The following is an 18,438-nucleotide window of genomic DNA, read 5'->3' as shown; positions in this document are numbered from 1 at the left end:
GGTAACTACATTAGTTCATCAGGGGCGGATAAAAGGATCTGGGTGTGGGATTCTTCGGGTTATTTTTCGGTAAAATCTTTCTACAAAGGACTGAATCTGTGTGCGGTAAATCTTTCTGTGGCAAAAGTGTGGAAGATGAAGGTTCCCCCAAGAATTTGTTTCTTTGGATGGTCGGTGATTCAAGGCCGTATTCAAACGGTTGATTTTTTGAGGGCAAGAAATATGATCATAGTCAATCATTGTGCTATGTGTATAGAAGCAGGAGAATCTGTGGAGCATTTATTTATTCATTGCAAAGTCGCTCGAGAGGTATGGGGAAGGGTATTGTCGAGATTCGGTATCGAGTGGGTTTTTCCTTCCCAAGTGAAGGATCTTTTTGAAGGGTGGGCTTTTAGTCCATGGAGGAAAAAAGGTAAAGTTTTGTGGTCGATTTTGTTATTGGCTACGATGTGGGTTCTGTGGTCGGAAAGAAACAATAGGATTTTCGTTGGGCGTGCTAATTCTTCTTACTATCTGTATATCAAGGTAGTTGCATTATCGATTTCATGGGCGAGGGCACTGCCCATGTTCAAATTTGTTTCGGCTTTCGACCTGTGGGCGGGATGGAAAGTGGTCTGCAACAGTCATGTACCCGTTCCTAGAATTTCTCAGCAATGGGTCAATCCTCTTGTAGGTTTTTCCAAGCTGAACTTTGACGGATCAAGCTTGGGTAACCCTGGTCCAGTTGGGATAGGGGGTGTCTTAAGGAATTCAGATGGGGATGTTGTGCAGGCTTATTCCGGGCCTATAGGTGTTGCAGATTCAAACGAAGCTGAAGTAAGAGCCGCATATCAAGGCATTCTGCTATTAGGGAGCAAGAGGGTAGCGAACACTATCGTGGAAGGAGACTCGTTAAATGTCATTAGGTGGCTTAAGGGTTCGGTGGTTCCTCCTTGGAGATTTCTTCGTTTTTTCGATGAAAGAAAGGATATAACGGTCGGGTACTCTGTAGCTTTCCAAAATGTTAGGAGATCAGCCAATGAAGTCGCTGACAAGTTGGCTAAAGCGGGTGCGGTCAAGTAGTCTCTGGAGCTTTACGACTTTCTCCTCCCTTAATTTCTTTTTGTATTGTTTTCCTATTTTCCTTTCTTCCTTTGTGTAATTCTGTCTTTGTGGGGTGTGCAGGGGTCCTTTTTTCGGTCTATCCCTTTTTAATATATTCAGTTACCATTCAAAAAAAAAAAACAAGAACTTTCTATGGTTAAGAAAATCGCTTAAATCTGCATAATTTATTGACAGTCAAATTATTGCACTCTGAAATAAATATCTGAAGGGCAGTTCTCTATATGTCAGTTTATTGTTCAAATAAAAGAGGTGTGAATGTTTCTATTAATATCTTATAAGCAATTAATAAAGCTCAGGTATATCAGTAACTGGCCTCTAATCATTCATTTTGCAGTGTCGAAAATCCCAATCAAAATTGACGGAGTGAAAGACTTCACATTTGGCGACATGGCTCTGGCTACAAACAATTTCTGCAATTCCACTCAAGTTGGACAAGGAGGCTATGGGAAGGTCTATAAAGGAATCCTAGATGATGATACGATTGTGGCCATAAAGCGTGCACAAGAAGGATCCTTACAGGGTCAAAAAGAGTTCTTTACAGAGATTGAGTTGTTGTCACGACTACATCATCGGAATCTGGTTTCTCTGTTAGGATATTGTGATGAAGAAGGTGATCAGGTACTTTCTTTTGTGTGTCTGAACCATTAAGGATTTTATGTTTCCACTGGATGATTTCGTTGTGCCTTTCACTCATCCCCTTGTCTTGGATAGGAATACAATGAGATCTGGGATTGGCTTTGTTAAATTCAATCTTTACACAATAGACACAAAGGAAACAAAAAATAAAAAGCAGTTGACATAGAACATTGAAAACCACGAGTCAGAAATTGTAGGGGTATATTACCATTATAGATTTTTTAAGTGAATAAGAAAAGAAATTAAGACCATAGAAAAATATGTGAAATATTTGTGAATAATGATATCATATTTAGTTGTTATTTAATATTGAGAATATAGAACAACTGTGAAGAGGAAATATTACTTTCATTAACTTCAAAATTCGTAATTATTGCGGAGAGGGGCACCGATAGATGGGAAACGAGTGGAGAAAGGAATGGCGAGAGCGAGATTATGGTGCATCCGCAAGAGCACCCTGGAACATTGTCAAGAACAGAAGAGACAGAAGAAGTGAGCGTGTGGCCCAGAGGAGAAGAGCTGGGGGTTTGTGCGACTGGATATGCAGCAGATGCTCTTTCAACAACTTTCGAAATCGTGTCCTATGCTGGAAGTGTGGCAAGTTCTGGACAGGATCAGATTGCAATATTCCAAGGGAAGCTTTTGAGGACCAAGGAAGAGATGCTAGTAGGGCAGAAATGGGAAACAAGGGAAGGGTTGCAGATAACGTTGATTTACACCAAGATATCGCTGAAGATAAATTGTCTAGTCATGAAGCTGTTCCTCTATTGTCGATCAAGAATGCAAACAAGGGACTATGGGGTCGGATTCGTGATGGATGGTGGGAATATCTCAGCTCTGGAGGTATGGCTTAGAAACAGGAATGGATCTAAGAACCTGTTGGCCAATTATAAGTTGGATGCTCTTGAGGTCTTAATAATTCTTCCTTCAGGAGAGAACATAATGAGATCCTGAAATCTTTGGTTGTCAGCAGTTAATACCCCTTTTCTGGAATTGATGCCTTGGGCATCCAAATTTTCTGATAGAAAGGAAGGTGAATGGTGGCAAATATCTGGTATGCCACCCGAAGCATGGTGTGAAGATAATTTTATGAGGGTGGGTAGTAAGATAGGCAAAGTTATAGCCACAAATTTCTCATGTAAATCGGAAAGGGGATACAAGCAGGCCTTGATCCAGGTTGGCGCAATTAGTAATTGCCCAAAAAATCTATCGATTCCGGCCTCAAGGGAAGGAACGATTGTGTGGGTTCATGCGAAAAAGGTTCTTACGAGAGACCAAGATCTGGAATATCTGTCGAGTTCGAAAAGTGATAGGGATTCAGGGAAAGCAAAATCCATTGATGAGGTCTCGTCATCCATTGGTAACCCGAAACAATTTCGTGATGCAGGGAGAACATCGGTGGCTCATGATAGCGGCTCAAAGCGCGGCGTACTGACCTTGGCGCACGATAGCGAGTCTCTGCACAATAGCCAAAATTTTGAATTTCAAACCCTTGCTATCCCAAATGAAGCGATGGATCTTGACGGAGGAGTGCGAAGGGAGGAATCCAATGGTAGGGGTGAGAGTATGCCAGCTCGCGTATCGGAAACGTTGGGCTGCAATTCTGGCATATTAAGTTCCAGCTGTGTTATAAACACAGATCATTCGAATGTGTTGTGGCGACCGGAAGCTCCAGGTAGCAATAGTGAGTTAACTGTAACTTGTACCTTTACAAGAAGCACCCCAGCTATCGAAAACTTGGCACACTCAAGTCAATGGGTCCAGTCATCCTTGTCCCGCCACGTGTCAATGCCGAGAGAGAATATCCTGAGGGAGGATCTGGACTCTCCCTCCTCAGAATATTCAAGGATCCAAAATCTGTGTTGTCTCTCAGATGTGGGGCCCTTAATAAGGTGCTTTACGAGAGAATCAAATCTCGTCTTTTTCGCAGTCAGGTTGATGACGATTCAGTGGATAAGATCATGGATGATGAGCTTGTCACCATGGGTGACGATCCCGGCACGTTGTATAAGAATGATGTTGTTTGCACCCGAAAGACTTTCATGGAGATCGAAAACAAGGATCAAGCCGGTAAACATAAAACAAAAAGCTTGGGAAAAGGAAAAAGGGAGCACAAAATCTCACGACGCACGAAGGTTAGAGGGTATTTGGGAGGGGCACTCGGTTTCTTAAAAGAAGATCATAATCTGGAAGATTAGGGGTTTGGGGACGGAGAGGAAGAAGATGGGGGCAAAGGACATCTGCCATAGGAGAAGGCCTGACATTTTTGATATCATTGAATCTAAATTTTGGGGGTCGTGGAAAATTCTATCAATGAGTTTTGGGGTTGAAACAATCATAAATGGTGCTGATAAGATGCAGTTGGATCCGTTGGGGGTATTATTGTTGTCTGGAAGGAGGATTTATTCCGATTAGATGAGCAAATGATTTTGGGTATCAAGGACCTCGTTCGCGAAATCAAATCGATGATAGCACTAGGAGGTCGGCAAATGTGATGGTAGACTGCCTGGCCAAATAAGGTGTTTCTCCTGGAGGTCACGAGTGTCTTTATTGCACCTGACAGGGAGGATCACTGAATTGTTTTAGGGGGTTTTAACTACTGAATGGGTGTTATTATCATGGATATCGGGGACAACTTCTAGGAAGGTTGCAGAATTTGGTACTTAAGTGTTTTTGTTTTGCACTGGTGTATGTAAAGCGGATGGTAAAGGGGGAATAGTTTTGGATTTTCTTTTAGGGCCCTGGAGTTATCTCCTAGGTCCTCATACGCTGTAGTTCTTCATGTAATTCTCGTATGAACTATCAATATATTTCTGTCAACTTTCAAAAAAAATATTGAGAATATACAATTTTTACTTTTTATCGTACGGTACTTACTAACAAGATGCTGGCAGTACTTATGTACCCCTATGATTTCTTTGACCTTTGTTACCGACAATTTTTGAGTCAAGCATGATTATTGTATAGTTTCTTTCCAAAACGGCAGGTTCATAAATCTCATGTTACCTTAAGCTAAACTTGAGTGAGTTATATTTTTTCCCAAGAAACTAAGCAGCATGCTACAACTACAGTCACAAGTGGCTTTGGTGAATCTAGTCCTTTTGGATTTTCTTTTAGGGCCCTGGAGTTATCTCCTAGGTCCTCATACGCTGTAGTTCTTCATGTAATTCTCGTATGAACTATCAATATATTTCTGTCAATTTTCAAAAAAAATATTGAGAATATACAATTTTTACTTTTTATCGTACGGTACTTACTAACAAGATGCTGGCAGTACTTATGTACCCCTATGATTTCTTTGAGCTTTGTTACCGACAATTTCTGAGTCAAGCATGATTATTGTATAGTTTCTTTCCAAAACGGCAGGTTCATAAATCTCATGTTACCTTAAGCTAAACTTGAGTGAGTTATATTTTTTCCCAAGAAACTAAGCAGCATGCTACAACTACAGTCACAAGTGACTTTGGTGAATCTAGTCCTATCTAAATCAGTAATGAAATTTCTAAAAATTATGCTTCTGATTTTGTTGTTGGTGGTACAGATGTTGGTTTACGAGTTCATGCCAAACGGCACGTTGCGAGATCACCTTTCTGGTAAATCTTTTTCCATTTTTTCTTAAGCTAGAAATTTTTGTAAACAGAGAGTTCTACGTCATGCCAAATGGCATGTTGCGAGATCATCTTTTTGTCAAATCTTTTTCCATTTTCTCATAAGCAATAAAGTTTGTAAAAAGAGAGTGCTATGTTACGTGACTAAATGGGTCCCACTTAGGTTGAAATAAATTAGTTTAGATATTTGTTATACTTAGATTTACTCTCTAGTTGTTTAGTATAGGTAGGAGTCTTAGAGATAAGGGTTATCTAGATTAGGGATTTTCTATAAATAACATGTAATTAGTTTTTTTTTTAATTTAATGAAGAAAATTTTGGGATGTGGCTTCCTCATGCGAAGATGGTTACAATAAGAGGATGGTGAAATTAGGAAAGAACGAGGGTAAGAAGCAAACTATTGTAAGAGGCAAGCAATGAAGGTGCATTACCTTCATTACGTATGTTTTAACCAGTGTTGCATGGATTCAGATTCGCGTGTTGGGATCCTACACGGATTTGAGGTCGGTAAACCCAAAAGTGGCTATTTGTTCCTTGGTGGGGTAACATAGTTTGCAGAAAAGATCCTTGGTTGGTTTGGCAAATATCTCTTTCAAAAGTACCAGAAGAAAAGACAAGTTCAAAGCTGAACTGATTTGGTCGTGATTCGTGATGGAAGTCGGGTTCTGTTGGACTGAAATTTTATAAAATTGGGACTATAGTAAAATCCCTTTAGTAAATCAAGAAGAGAGAAAAAAGGGGTGACTACACGTTAATTTATTCCCTAAAGTGAAAAAGGGATAAGAATAAAGTCAAATTACTTTAATAAAGAGAAAAAAACTATGATTCAGCCGACACTTTGAATTTATTGTGGACACCCGTGTCGTATCGTGTTCGACACGTCACCCGTCTCCACACGTATCGACACTCTTTTAGACACTTTTAAATGTACTACTAGAAGTGTTAGTAACATTAGTAACTTTATATGTATGTACGTGTATGAGCGTGCCACTATTTCTAGATTTTTAGGGTTTGGCATGTCAGATACCTCGTATCTGTGTTGAAACTCACCACACAAATCCTTGTTCACAAATCTTGATTATTTGTACTTTCTATTTAAGTCGTGTCTCCGTTTCTAAATTTTGGGAGTTGGCCGTGTCCGACACTCCGTGCCCTTGCCGACACGCGACACTCGTGTCCGTGTCCACAAATCATAGGAAAAAAAGGGGAGCCTACGACCAAGGGAATAGAAATCCCCAAACTTTAGGGAATAAAGTAACTTTCGCGAAGGAAGAAGTGAGTCGTTCACTTTTCAAAAAAAAGAAGTTACGTTACTCCCCGCAAAAGGGGAAGTGTAGAACGTGAAGTTGAGGGATAAGGGGGTGAGGTGGCAGGTGCCAACCACTTCAAAAGAGTTCTATAAATAAATATCCGATCTTTGAGAAAAGGGATCACATCCTTTAGAGGAAAGAGGTTACGAAAAGGAAGAGCAAAAGAAGGAAGCAGAGAAATAAAGGAATGGTAAAGATTTCCATAACTAACAGTTCTTTTTCCATTTTGCAGACTTCATCTAAAACGGAGAGAAGTCCTTTTGAGTCTCTTATCAGTAGCATTTCTAGTCATCACAGTTCGAAAAAACACAGGTATTGTTGTTAAAACCAATCATTTATTAATTGTGAGATTTTCCTTTGGTGAGATCCAATACTTGAATGAGACAAGAAGTGTTTTACAAAACACTTATTTTCCTTCATTTAGAAATTCTCACAGGTATCGATTGACTCAGCGATTGGATCATTGGAGTTATCATGTCATTAGTCTAGGGTTTATCTTTTCAACCTTAGGTATTCTTTCGGGAGTAGTATGGGCTAATGAGGCATGGGGATCTTATTGGAATTGGGTCCCCAAGGAAACTTGGGCATTTATTACTTGGATCATATTCGCGATTTATTTAAAAGGCGATGAAGACCTTTTCTCTACCGAGGTCTGGAGAGGAAGATGATAAAGAAACTCGAAGACCTTTCTCTACCGGGGTCCGGGGAGAAAGATGATAAAGAAACTTGAAGACCTTTCTCTACCGTGGTCCGGAGAGAAATATGATAAAGAAGCTCAAAGACCTTTCACTACCGGGGTCCGGGGAGAAAGGTGATAAAGAAACTCGAAGACCCTTCTCTACCGGGGTCTAAGGAGAATGATGAAAAGAAAGAAGATCTTTAAGTCTCTTCCCGAAGGCTAAAGATGACAGGAGACCTTTCTCTACCGGGATCCGGGACAAAAATGACAGAAGACTTTTCTCTGCCGGGATCCGGGAGAAAGATGACAGAAGACCTTTCTCTTCTGGGATCCGAGAGAAAGATGAAATGACTCAAGGGAATTCCTCTCCAAGAGGACTCTCTTACAAAAGAGTCTAAATAAAATCATTTGAGATGACTCAATGGTTTCTTTCTTTCGGGAGAATCTTTTACAAGTCTAAAATAACTCAGACGAATCATCATCAAACAAATCATCACCAGGACATTTTTTTGGGATGATAATCAAAAGTTGTATTTAGATAGGGAACCACTTGATGGATAATCAGAGGTGTTTTCTTCTTCAAGAAATGTAATTTTTTTTGAAATGGCAATAGATTGAAAAAGAGAACCGAGATGGTCCTAAAGGAATACAAAGCATTACAAAGAAAACAAAGAAAACATCAAAACAAAACAGCTCATGGAGGGAGAAAGTCAAACCACTCCAACCCCAATCTATGAACCCCTGATCTAGCAAGGGAGTCAGCTTCACCATTAGCTGATCTCCTAACATGCTTAAACACAATAGAAGAGTCCGAGGTAAGATCAAAGATCTCCTCAAAGTAGCTAAGGAATCTCCAAGGGGGAACCACTCTCCCCGAAAGCCAACTAATAACATTGGAGGAATCACCTTCCACTATCACCCTATCATAAACCTCTCTACTTAGATGCTTTATCCCATGGTTTGCCGCCTGACTTCCGCTTCAGATGAGTCACTTCTACCAATAGGACCCGAGAAACCCAAGATACCAGACCTAGAGAATCTCTACAAAGATCTCTAACCCCAGCTGGACCGGCTTTCCCAAACTGGATCCGTCGAAATTGATCTTAAAAAAGCCTAGAGGAGGGGCTTCCCATTTCTGAACAATCTTTTCTCTTCTAACACCTTCAAAACACACAATGCGCAAACCCTCCCAAAGATCAAAGGCTGAAACAAATCTGAACATTGGGAGACTTTTCGCCCAAAAAATAGCCAAGGCAATAATTTTCATGAAGAGCCAATAAGAGGACTTTGCCACTCCCTCAAAGACTCGAATTTCTTTCTTTCCATATAACCCACCACAGAGCTAAAAGGCAAAACTTCCATAAAATCTTCCCTTTGTTTTTCGAAGGAACAAAATCCCAACCCTTCATTAACTCAGAAATCGATTTTGGGAACACCCAACAAATATCAAACCTTTTCAATATGAGCCCCCAAATTTCTCTCGCTACCTTGCAATGAATAAAAAGATGGTCGATAGATTCCCCATCTTCCAAGCAAAAAGAGCAATGATCAACAAGCCACGTACCCCTTCTTCTTAGGAATTCAATAGTCTGAATCCTCCCACTACACAGCCCAACTGAAAAATGTAACCGAAGAAGGACAGTGGAATTTCCAAACCTCAGCTGAAAGAGGGGCCCCTGAAGAGGGCACCAAACGGAAGTAGAAAGATTTCACCGAGAACAGCCCCGAGGGGTTCCAAATCCAAATTCTTTTATCAACCCCACTTCTTTTGATACAACAACCTTCGATCACTTGGAAGAACTGAGAAATAGAGAGTAACTCTCTATCAAAGAAATTCCTCCTAAAACTTGGCTTCCAAATTACCTTATGATCAACCCTCTCAAAACAATCACTCCCTAGAGCTTCCTTATTCAGCGCCACCAAAAACAAATCAGGGAAGAGAACTGCCAAAGGATCGGCAGAACACCAAGCATCCAACCAAAACCTAATTCGGTCCCCTGAATAAACTTTAAACCGGACACCTTTTTCAAAGCTTTGCTTGAACCTAAGAATATTACGCCAAATAGTCCCTCCTTTCTTACTATAAATATCATTCGATCCCCTATTCCCATGCAAAAACCCATACTTGCTACCAATCACTTTTACCCACAACGATGATTGCTCCACTCCAAAACGCCAAAGCCACTTACCTAAAAGAGCACGGTTGAACTCTTTCAATCTTCGAATCCCCAAACCACCATTCTTGATTGGAATACAAACCCTTTCCCACTTCACTAAAGGAATACCATTGTTGTTATTTGAAGCTCCCCACAGAAATCTTCGTTGGATCTGTTCAATTCTCAAAACCACACTGACAAGGCAATTAAACAGAGAAAGGAAATACACAGGAATATTAGCCAACACCGCCTTGACCAAAGTCAATCTCCCTCCCTTAGAAACAAGGTTCCTTTTCCAAGTTTCCAATCATCTTTCTATTTTTTGCACAATAGGAGTCCATAAATGTTTACTCGGTCTTCCCACCCCAATGGAAGTCCTAAATACGAGGAATGAAGGGACTCCAACTTACAACCCAAAATTCTTGCATAACCTAAAGCTTCACCTGAGGATAGGTTTATAGCAAACATACTTGATTTCTGAAAATTTGAACGTTGGCCACTGATCATCTCATAACATCTTAGAGTAGCCTTCAAGTTTAAAATCTTACTCATAACAGGAGCACAAAATAGGAGAGTGTCGTCTGCAAATTGCAGAAGCGAAACTTCCACCCTATCTCTTCCAATGATGAAGCCCTCAAACAGCCCCCTACTACTACCTTTTAGAATTAATCTACTAAGAGTTTATGCAATAATAACAAAGAGAAAAGCTGAAAGAGGATCCCCTTGCCTCAAACCCCTGGTAGACTTGAAAAAGCCTTTTGGAGACCCGTTAACCAGGATGGAAAACCAAGCCGAAGAGATGCATTTCCTCATCCAACCTCTCCACCGATTACCGAAGCCCATTCTACCAAGAAGAAAATCTAGACAATCCCAATCCCCTCTGTCGTATGCTTTCTCCATATCAAGCTTGCACAACACACCTCCAGCCCCACTTCTCGAATAATAATCAATAGCTTCATTCGCTATAAGAGAGCAATCCAAGATTTGCCTCTTACTAATAAAGGCACTCTGACTCTCAGATATAATGGAGGGGAGAACCAATTTGAGCCGATCAGCTAACACTTTAGCTAACAACTTGTAAAGGCGACCAAACTAATTGGGCGGAAATCAGACACCTTAGAAGCACCCTTGATCTTGGGAATTAGAGTTATAAAAGTAGCCCCTGTACCCCTATCAAGAGACATACCTTCGTAAAACTCCTTAAAGAATCTTAAAATATCATCTTTAACAGACGGTCAGCAGGCTTGGAAGAAAGCTAAACAAAACCCATTAGGACCCGGAGCCTTGTCTTTAGGCAAAGAGAATAATCCTTTCTCGATTTCCTCCTCAAACGGATGTTCCGGTTTTGAATTTTCCTCGACATTCAAACAATTAAAGTCCACCCCTTAAGGGATAGGACGAGAAATACCTTCTGAAGCATATAGCAAAGCATAAAATTCGATAATGGCAGAAGAAATATCTTCCTTACTATTCACCAAGAGACCGTTCACAGAGAGAGATTCGATTCTATTCGTCCTCCTTCTTGCACTTGCCATCGCATGAAAGTAAGCTGTGTTCTTATCTCCTTCCTCCAACCATTTCACCCTTCACTTTTGATGCCATGAAATCTCCTCATGAAGCAGAAACCCTTTATGTTCTTGTTTTACTTTTCCAAACTCCTCCCAATCCTCCTCTGAGCTTAAACCACACTCCTCCAAGGCTATCAATTCCTTTAGTCTATTTTCCAACCAAAACTTTCTGCCATACGACTGAAGCTTTTGGTCCTTAGACCATTCTCTTAGCTTATTCTTGACATATCTAACCTTGTGAGCTATCACCACATCAGCAGGCCCTCCACAATACACGAAGCCCACCAATTACCTAATGTATCCTCCATGTGAGGATAACTAAGCCAAGCAATTTCAATTCTGAAAGGGGGAGGACCCCAAGATTCTAGTCTTAGGTCAAGAAGAAGGGGACAATGATCCGAAACCGAGTGCACCAGAGGTTTCTGAGAACTTTCAGGAGCCATATCCAACCACCCAGAACAAACAAGGAATCTATCAAGCCGACTTCGATTTTGACCTCTAGACCAAGTAAAAGAAGCACCAGATAAAGGAAGATCAACTAATTCAAATTTGGCTATGAAATCAGCAAAAGCCTTCTGTTTGAGGTTGATCTCAGACAACCCAGTCTCTCTCCCACTTCTTTGACTTCATTGAAATCTCCCCCACACCATGGAAAAGAGCAAGAATCCCTAACCTAACCCAATTCCTCCCAAAACAACCCTTTCTCCACTCTAAGGACCGGTATACAACCCGGAAAACAGCCACAAAGAGTTGTCCTCCTTTCTTAAAGCCACAGACAGAGAAAATCTACCTCGCCATTCATTCTGCTTTCTCCAACAATTCTCATTCCATATTACTGCTGAAGCACCAGAGGAACCCACTAAAGAAAAATCCCATTCTGCATGAACCCCCAAACTTTTAATATCATTCCTATTTATAGACTCCATTTTTGTTTCTTGCAGACATGTAAGATCAGGCTTCAGCTTTTTTACCAACTCATTAACTTGAATTCTCTTCTCCTGATGTCTTAGGCATTGACATTCCAAGAGATAATCTTCATAATAAACCTATATTTGCAGTAGACCTCCCCTTCCTACCATTAAGCTTCCTTCCATTCTTCTCAAGAGAATCCCCTTCCACAGCCACTTCGCCTCCATAATTGATATCCATCTTCAATTTCTACAATTCCCGGGCCTTCTTTCTCGAAGATTCCGTGGATCCCTTACTCATAAGCTCCTTATCCTTCGAGTCCCTTAACTCAGCTGACTTGATTTCAGCTAAATAATCCTCCTCAGGCCCCACGTACACCAGCCCCAATACCTTACTAACCCCCAGAGTGTGTTTCACAAAAGCATCAATGTCCACCTGATGAGGAACCTCCCCAGAACTATTTCCAGCAGAACAATCTGGATCCAGCAATCTAGACTTCATGAGATCCTTTGAAGATACAGAAAGACCAAGACCCTTACCCGACGACGAATCTTCAAGAAATTGGGGGACATCCAATTGAATATGTTTCTGCTTCCTGGAATAACTTCAAAAAAATCTCTTCGGGGAAAGCGACCCAACCAACCCCTTCTCCACTACTCCAGAGATTATCTTAAATCTATACTTCCCTGCTACGAAGTCACTAAGAACCTTAAAGGAACTAAAATTCCCCATGGCGATTTATGAAGGTTATCAAATCCTATATCCAATTTTGGGCTCCCAGGCAACAAAGTCACCCAGAATACATCACACACCAATAAGGCGACCTCCCTCGAACCGGATAAGATACAGATACGAGATAACTCCTGGTTACTCTGCACGCATCCAACATTATCCGAGCCCGCAAGCAATACTACTTCCCTTTGAAATCTTCTCCCATCATCATTCAAAACCTCCTCCGATGAATCCTCCGCTTCCTCTTCCGAATCGAAATCCAGATGAGAAGCCACTTCAAACAGTGCCAACCTAGAAGGACGGGCCTCCTTGCTACAACCTTTGGAGAAAGAATCTACTCTTAGAGACTTTTCCACAGGTGAGAACGAAGAGGAAGTAGGGGACATTGAACCACCTACCCCACCTTCCAGATAATCGCGACTTGATTCAAGGGGAATGAGGGACTGGATTTCGCTCGAGTAGCAATCAGGGGATTCCGCAGCGGACCAGACATTAAAAATGCCACCAGTCCCAACACTATTGGGTTGGGGCCCAAAACCACCACCTTCTTTGAAGTGGGCCAAGGCCCGAAGCCCATCACAAACTACAGGAGACAGGGAGCCCAAATCCCAGGCTCCACTTACCTGATAAGAGTTAACCAAGAGAGAAGTTTCCTTTTGAGTGGACCTTGGGGTAATAGCATCGATGATATCAATGAAGCTATTGATCGAACAGGTGGGGTCCACCATCTCTAAATTTGCAAAATTACCTCCACAGATACTTCTCCATCTGTACCTTATTGGTGGCACATCATTTTGAATTTCAAAATCACCGCCATGTGTCCTGTTGCTAACCTGCGCCCCATGCAGCTCAGGATAGCAACCAAGATTATCGTGAGCCTCCTCTACCAAACCATCCGCCACTGAAACAAAAAGTTCTTCGCCATCCGACCTCTCCTCCACCGATCCCAGAACTTCAGGGAGAGAATCGTCCTCCGAAAAACACCCCTCTGTTTCATCTTCACTACACGACTCTTCACAATCCGAGGATTCTCCTTCTAAAGTGATTTTCCCCTTCTCCTCCTCCTTTCTCACCCTCACCCATCTGATGGCCCCATCTAAGGATGCTTGAATGGATATCTCCTTTCCTAGCACCCCTACAAATGAAATTAATAGTTTTGCAAAAGAATACCCCTTCCCAGCTTGACATGAAGGATCCATCTCCACAACTTTTTCTAATTTTTTCACTTATTCTTCGAAAATTTTCTTCTCACCATGCCTGAGGAGGCACACCCTCAATGCGCCACCAATGAACTTTACCTTCCGAGCTGAATCTCTTGTCCCAAAGTGAAAGCTGAATAAATGGAGAATTTACTGCAATCTTCCAAGCATTCATGAGTTGGTTTCTATTAAACAATTACTTCACATTGAACATATAAACAATTTACTCACATTGAACACCATTCCTACTCTTAAGCCAAGATTCCATAGCCTTTAAATCTCCAGACCAACCCGGTTTAATGCTTCCCCAGATACCCAAATCAGTATTACTTATGGATTTCAGAGGGACCACTTCCAGATTGAAAGCCACTCCTTCGGAAGTCTGCGGCTCCACTCTTCCTGATCTCAGACTTGGTTGAAGTTCTTCCTGGTTTCCAATCACTGGATTTTTCCTCTTTTATTTGGGAGGGAAGTTAAAATCTAAGCTTGACCAGATCTTGTTACACTCCCAGCAAACCTTCCTTTTTTGAAAGTTTATAAAACCACATCTACAGCATCTCCAGTCACCAAAAGCTCCTCCCAAGCGACGCTTCGTAAACCTATCTAATCTTTTGGTTCTCTTATCCTTTGCCAAAACCCATCTGTTCTCAGTTAATGATCTTTGGACACCATTACCTCCTTCTAACAACACCAGATTAGCGCCGGTAGCCACCCAAGGCGGAGCCCAAACCTCATCTCTAGACCTGATTTTCCTGAAACCCTATCAGCAACCGCTCGCTTCATTTTTAAAGCGGCCTCTCAGTTAGAACCACACAACAAAGATCAGAAAGATGTCTTACGAACATTTTCTCTATTATGTTATGCGGCATATGACTGTGGTGAAAGGTAAAACTTTTTTTTTTAACAGCCAATAAAGCCGGAAGTGTACGATCCGTAACAAAATTAATAAAACCTCTTCTCGCAAGAGGGAAATTTGATCTCAATTTATTTTATGTGTGGGACATAAAATAAATTTGATCTCATACATGTAAAATTTGTTGCGAACTATGGGACACACTTCTCCTCTCATCTTGAAGTCGAAGAGGTTCCCTAAAAAAGTAAGTAAATAAATAAATGAAACATTCCCTTTGTTTAAGGTGTTCTTTTTCAGGTGTGCAGAGAGAAAGGAAAACTATGGCCCCTACACATACACCTTTTGCAACACCAAAAATAACTTATGTTGTACCGATGTCAGCACCCAAAATAACACTTCCAAGGCATGTGGAAACTTCACCTCCCTTGGACATCAACTTTGGAACAATCTCCGCTACAGAGCTCTCCGCTTGTGGAATTCTTAAAGGGAGAGCATCTGCAACAGTAGGCGTAGAATCTACTGTTTCAAATATTACTGCTTCTACCACTATATTAGAGTTAGATCGGATTTCAATTGCAACCTCGGCGAAGACACCCAAGATGTCCAGGAAGCAAAGGGCCAAAAGGAACAAAGCCAGAAAGGAGGTTGAGATGAAAGTTCCTAACTCCAGCCAATATGCGGGTCCAGTTACTCACAATATGGCTAAGAAAATCATCTTAAAGACTTCATCCAAAGTGGAATCTCCTGTGTCACAAAATACACCATCGGTGATGAGGGAAAATCTACTATACGGAGATATGGAAGCAATTTTCGCTGAAAGCGATTTCCCGGAATTGTCGAAGTTATCAACTCCGTTGAGGTCGCCATCACCAAGGTCATTAACGCCTCGGACCCCGCCAGGATTTTGTAATGAACAAGTAGTTACTGTTAGGCCTAGAATCGGTAACAGATACGGCAGTGACGAAGGAGCTGATCTGGCGGGCCCAAGTGACTGAGCTGAAGGAATGAAGCCCTTCACAAGAGCGCACGAGGTCAGAAGACCAACCCGGAGTCGTACTCCGGACGGGCCCTTCGACACTCAAGTCAGTATGAGCAGAAGTGCAGAGCCAAAATTTTAAGAGTGATGGTTCAGAAGTTCTCCCCTCTGCTTTGAGCCTTGAGAGACCTTATATAGAGGGAGTCCTGGGGTGGTTGGATTACCTACCCCAGGACAGCTGTCGGCCCTTTCGTGGGTTTAGGTTTACCTGCTCTTGGCAGATTACTAGACTACCCCTGGGCAAGTGTCGAATTCGTGGTGGGCCCTTTAAGGGCCACGTGTCAGCAACTAATTGGTCGCTGCTTTTCATACCCCATCAGTTGCCCCCCAGTTCTCCAAGTCATTGTGATGATTTAGGGAAGTAGGAGGCTGTGACGAAAGAGATACGGTTGGGAAAATGAAGTGAAACTGGGTGGCCCGGGACAGCCAGAGGTTGAAGCATAAAATCTGTCTGGCCAAGCCGTTTGTCCGGCTTGGGACGGCTAGAAGTTGAAGTGTAAAATCTGTCCGGCCAAGCCGTCTATCCGGCCTGGGATGGCCAGAAGTTGAAGTGAGAAATCTATCCGGCCAAGCCGTCTGTCCGGCCTAGGACGGCCAGAAGTTGAAGTGTAAAATCCGTCCGGCCTGGGATGGCCAGAAGTTGAAGTGTCAAATCTGTCCGGCCTGGGACGGGCAGATTTTTGTCTTCTAGCGGACGCGTCATATTCTGTCCGGCTTGGGCCGGGCAGATTTTTGTCGTTTTATGAAACGCGTCATATTCTATCCGGCTTGGGCCGGGCAGATTTTTGTCTTCTAGCGGATGCGTCATATTCTGTCCGGCATGGGCTAGGCTGATTTTTGTCTTTTTATGAAACGCGTCATATTCTGTCCGGCTTGGGTCGGGCAGATTTTTGTCTTCTTGTGGACGCGTCATATTCTGTCTGGCTTGGGCCGGGCAGATTTTTGTCTTCTAGTGGACGCGTCATATTCTATCCGGGCAGATTTTTGTCGTTTTATGAAACGCGTCATATTCTGTCCGCCTTGGGCCGGGCCGGGCAGTCGCTTAGAAGATATCCCGTACTCAAGCACTTCGTAGATAACACTTAAATCACTTGGAAGATTTTTCCGCCTCCACATTGTACGTGCGTAGTCTACACGCGCGCATTTACTCGCCCCTTGCTTCGATGTGTGTGCGCCCTTCATTAATGAGGGACACGTGGCGTTACCCGGTTCACAAATGCGAACCGCCTCAAGCCTAGAGGCTATAAGAAGAGGTTTTCACCCTTCATTTTTCACTTTTTACTTTTGCCTCTTTGCTTTTTTTCTTTCTTTTTGCTTTGCCTGTTCGGCTCGGGTAGCTTGTGGTTGTGGTCGTCTGCGAATTAGGAGCATTTCTCTTCAGACCGGTAATCTTCTTTTAGCGCGTCTTTATTTGATTCTTTTCCTGCGTCCCTTGTGTCCGGTAGTACCTCTAGTTCTGAGTCCTGTTCTGGGTCGTCTCCTCGGGTCCGCATCCTCGGGCAGTTCGGGGTCCAATTCGTCGGAGAGGACCCAATCGAATCCGCCCAGGGTTCTCGGTCCGTATATGGCGAGTCCTAGTGTTAGTGTAGAGGTCGTAGATAGTGGGGACGAGGTGATTTTGGATTTAAATACCACCCCGCCCCCAACGGATAGCTACTTCCGAGCAGAGGCGAGTGCAGATAGTGACGCCGCCGAGGCATCCACCACATTCCTTCCGGGCCGGGCCGTCGAGGTCACTGCTAGGGCTCGAATGGACGCCAATCCTAAATATAATATTCAGGCTCTTTACGAGGAGAATATCCTTGATGAGTCCAGACTAGGGGACATTAGAGATAGGTATTGTATTCCCCAAAGGTTCAGGCTGAGGGCTGCGATAGAGGGAGATAGGGCTTGCAACGACAGTACCGACGTCCGTATATATGATGAGTCGTTAAGAGCCGGGCTCAGGTTCCCCTTACATCCATTCTTCGTCGCAGTCCTTCGATATTACGGCCTGGCTCCGGCTCAGGTTGCGCCGAACTCATGGAGGACGCTGGTCGGGTTCATATACCTCGTCCAGGGCCGGCTCCAAAGGAGTTTGTCCATACCGCTGTTTCGGATGTGTGCGCACCTGAAGAGGCATAAGGACGGAGGTTGGATTTACATCAGCCAACGCCCTGAGGTGAAAATGATTACTGGCATTCCATCCTCCATACATCTATGGAAGAACAGGTTCTTCTATGTCGAGGACGGCGAGCCCACTGAGCCCTGGCCGGTTCCTTTGAAGTGGGACACCCCAGATACACTTGCGCTGAGCCGCAAGCCACTCTTGGAGGGTGAGGATATGAGAACGTTTGCTCTAGTCTGTGAGGAGTTGCATCGGGAGGGCCTGATCCATTGTGCAAACTTTTCTAGGGAAGAGGTCCTGATCGGGCTCGGCATTAGTACTGCGACCCCGGCACATTTGTGGCTAGTCTTGCTTTCAAGCCCCTCTTTTCTCTTCTTTGTCCCTGACCGGTTTTTGTTTGTCTTGTTGAATTTCAGAAATGCAGACGCAGTCCCAGCTAGAGAAGGTGAGGCAGGGGGCCTTTGGCAGGAAAGCCCCCGAGATTTCAAGTCTCGCACCGACTAAGGACGCACCGCCCCCCAAGGGCAAGCCCACAGTAAAG

The 18,438-nt window shown here is 42.9% G+C and overlaps 1 protein-coding gene across 3 annotated transcripts in view; it reads left to right on the top strand.

Annotated features, from left to right (window-relative positions):
• Window positions 1-18,438, top strand: part of LOC143880292 (putative LRR receptor-like serine/threonine-protein kinase At1g06840) — a 114,928-nt gene that overhangs the window by 72,731 nt on the left and 23,759 nt on the right. For all 3 annotated transcript variants that reach the window (XM_077383149.1, XM_077383148.1, XM_077383147.1), the window contains 2 exons: window positions 1,439-1,722; window positions 5,282-5,333. In XM_077383149.1, coding sequence (XP_077239264.1) covers window positions 1,439-1,722; window positions 5,282-5,333 — 336 coding nt within the window. The remainder of the gene's footprint in view (window positions 1-1,438; window positions 1,723-5,281; window positions 5,334-18,438) is intronic.

Source organism: Tasmannia lanceolata, unplaced genomic scaffold (genome assembly GCF_043159265.1).
Source record: "Tasmannia lanceolata isolate RefF3 unplaced genomic scaffold, GAP_Taslan_0.1 ptg000006l, whole genome shotgun sequence".
Classification (NCBI taxonomy): Eukaryota; Viridiplantae; Streptophyta; class Magnoliopsida; order Canellales; family Winteraceae; genus Tasmannia; species Tasmannia lanceolata.
The sequence above is the reverse complement of the archived record's forward strand: the minus strand, read 5'-3'. Positions and strand labels throughout refer to the sequence as shown.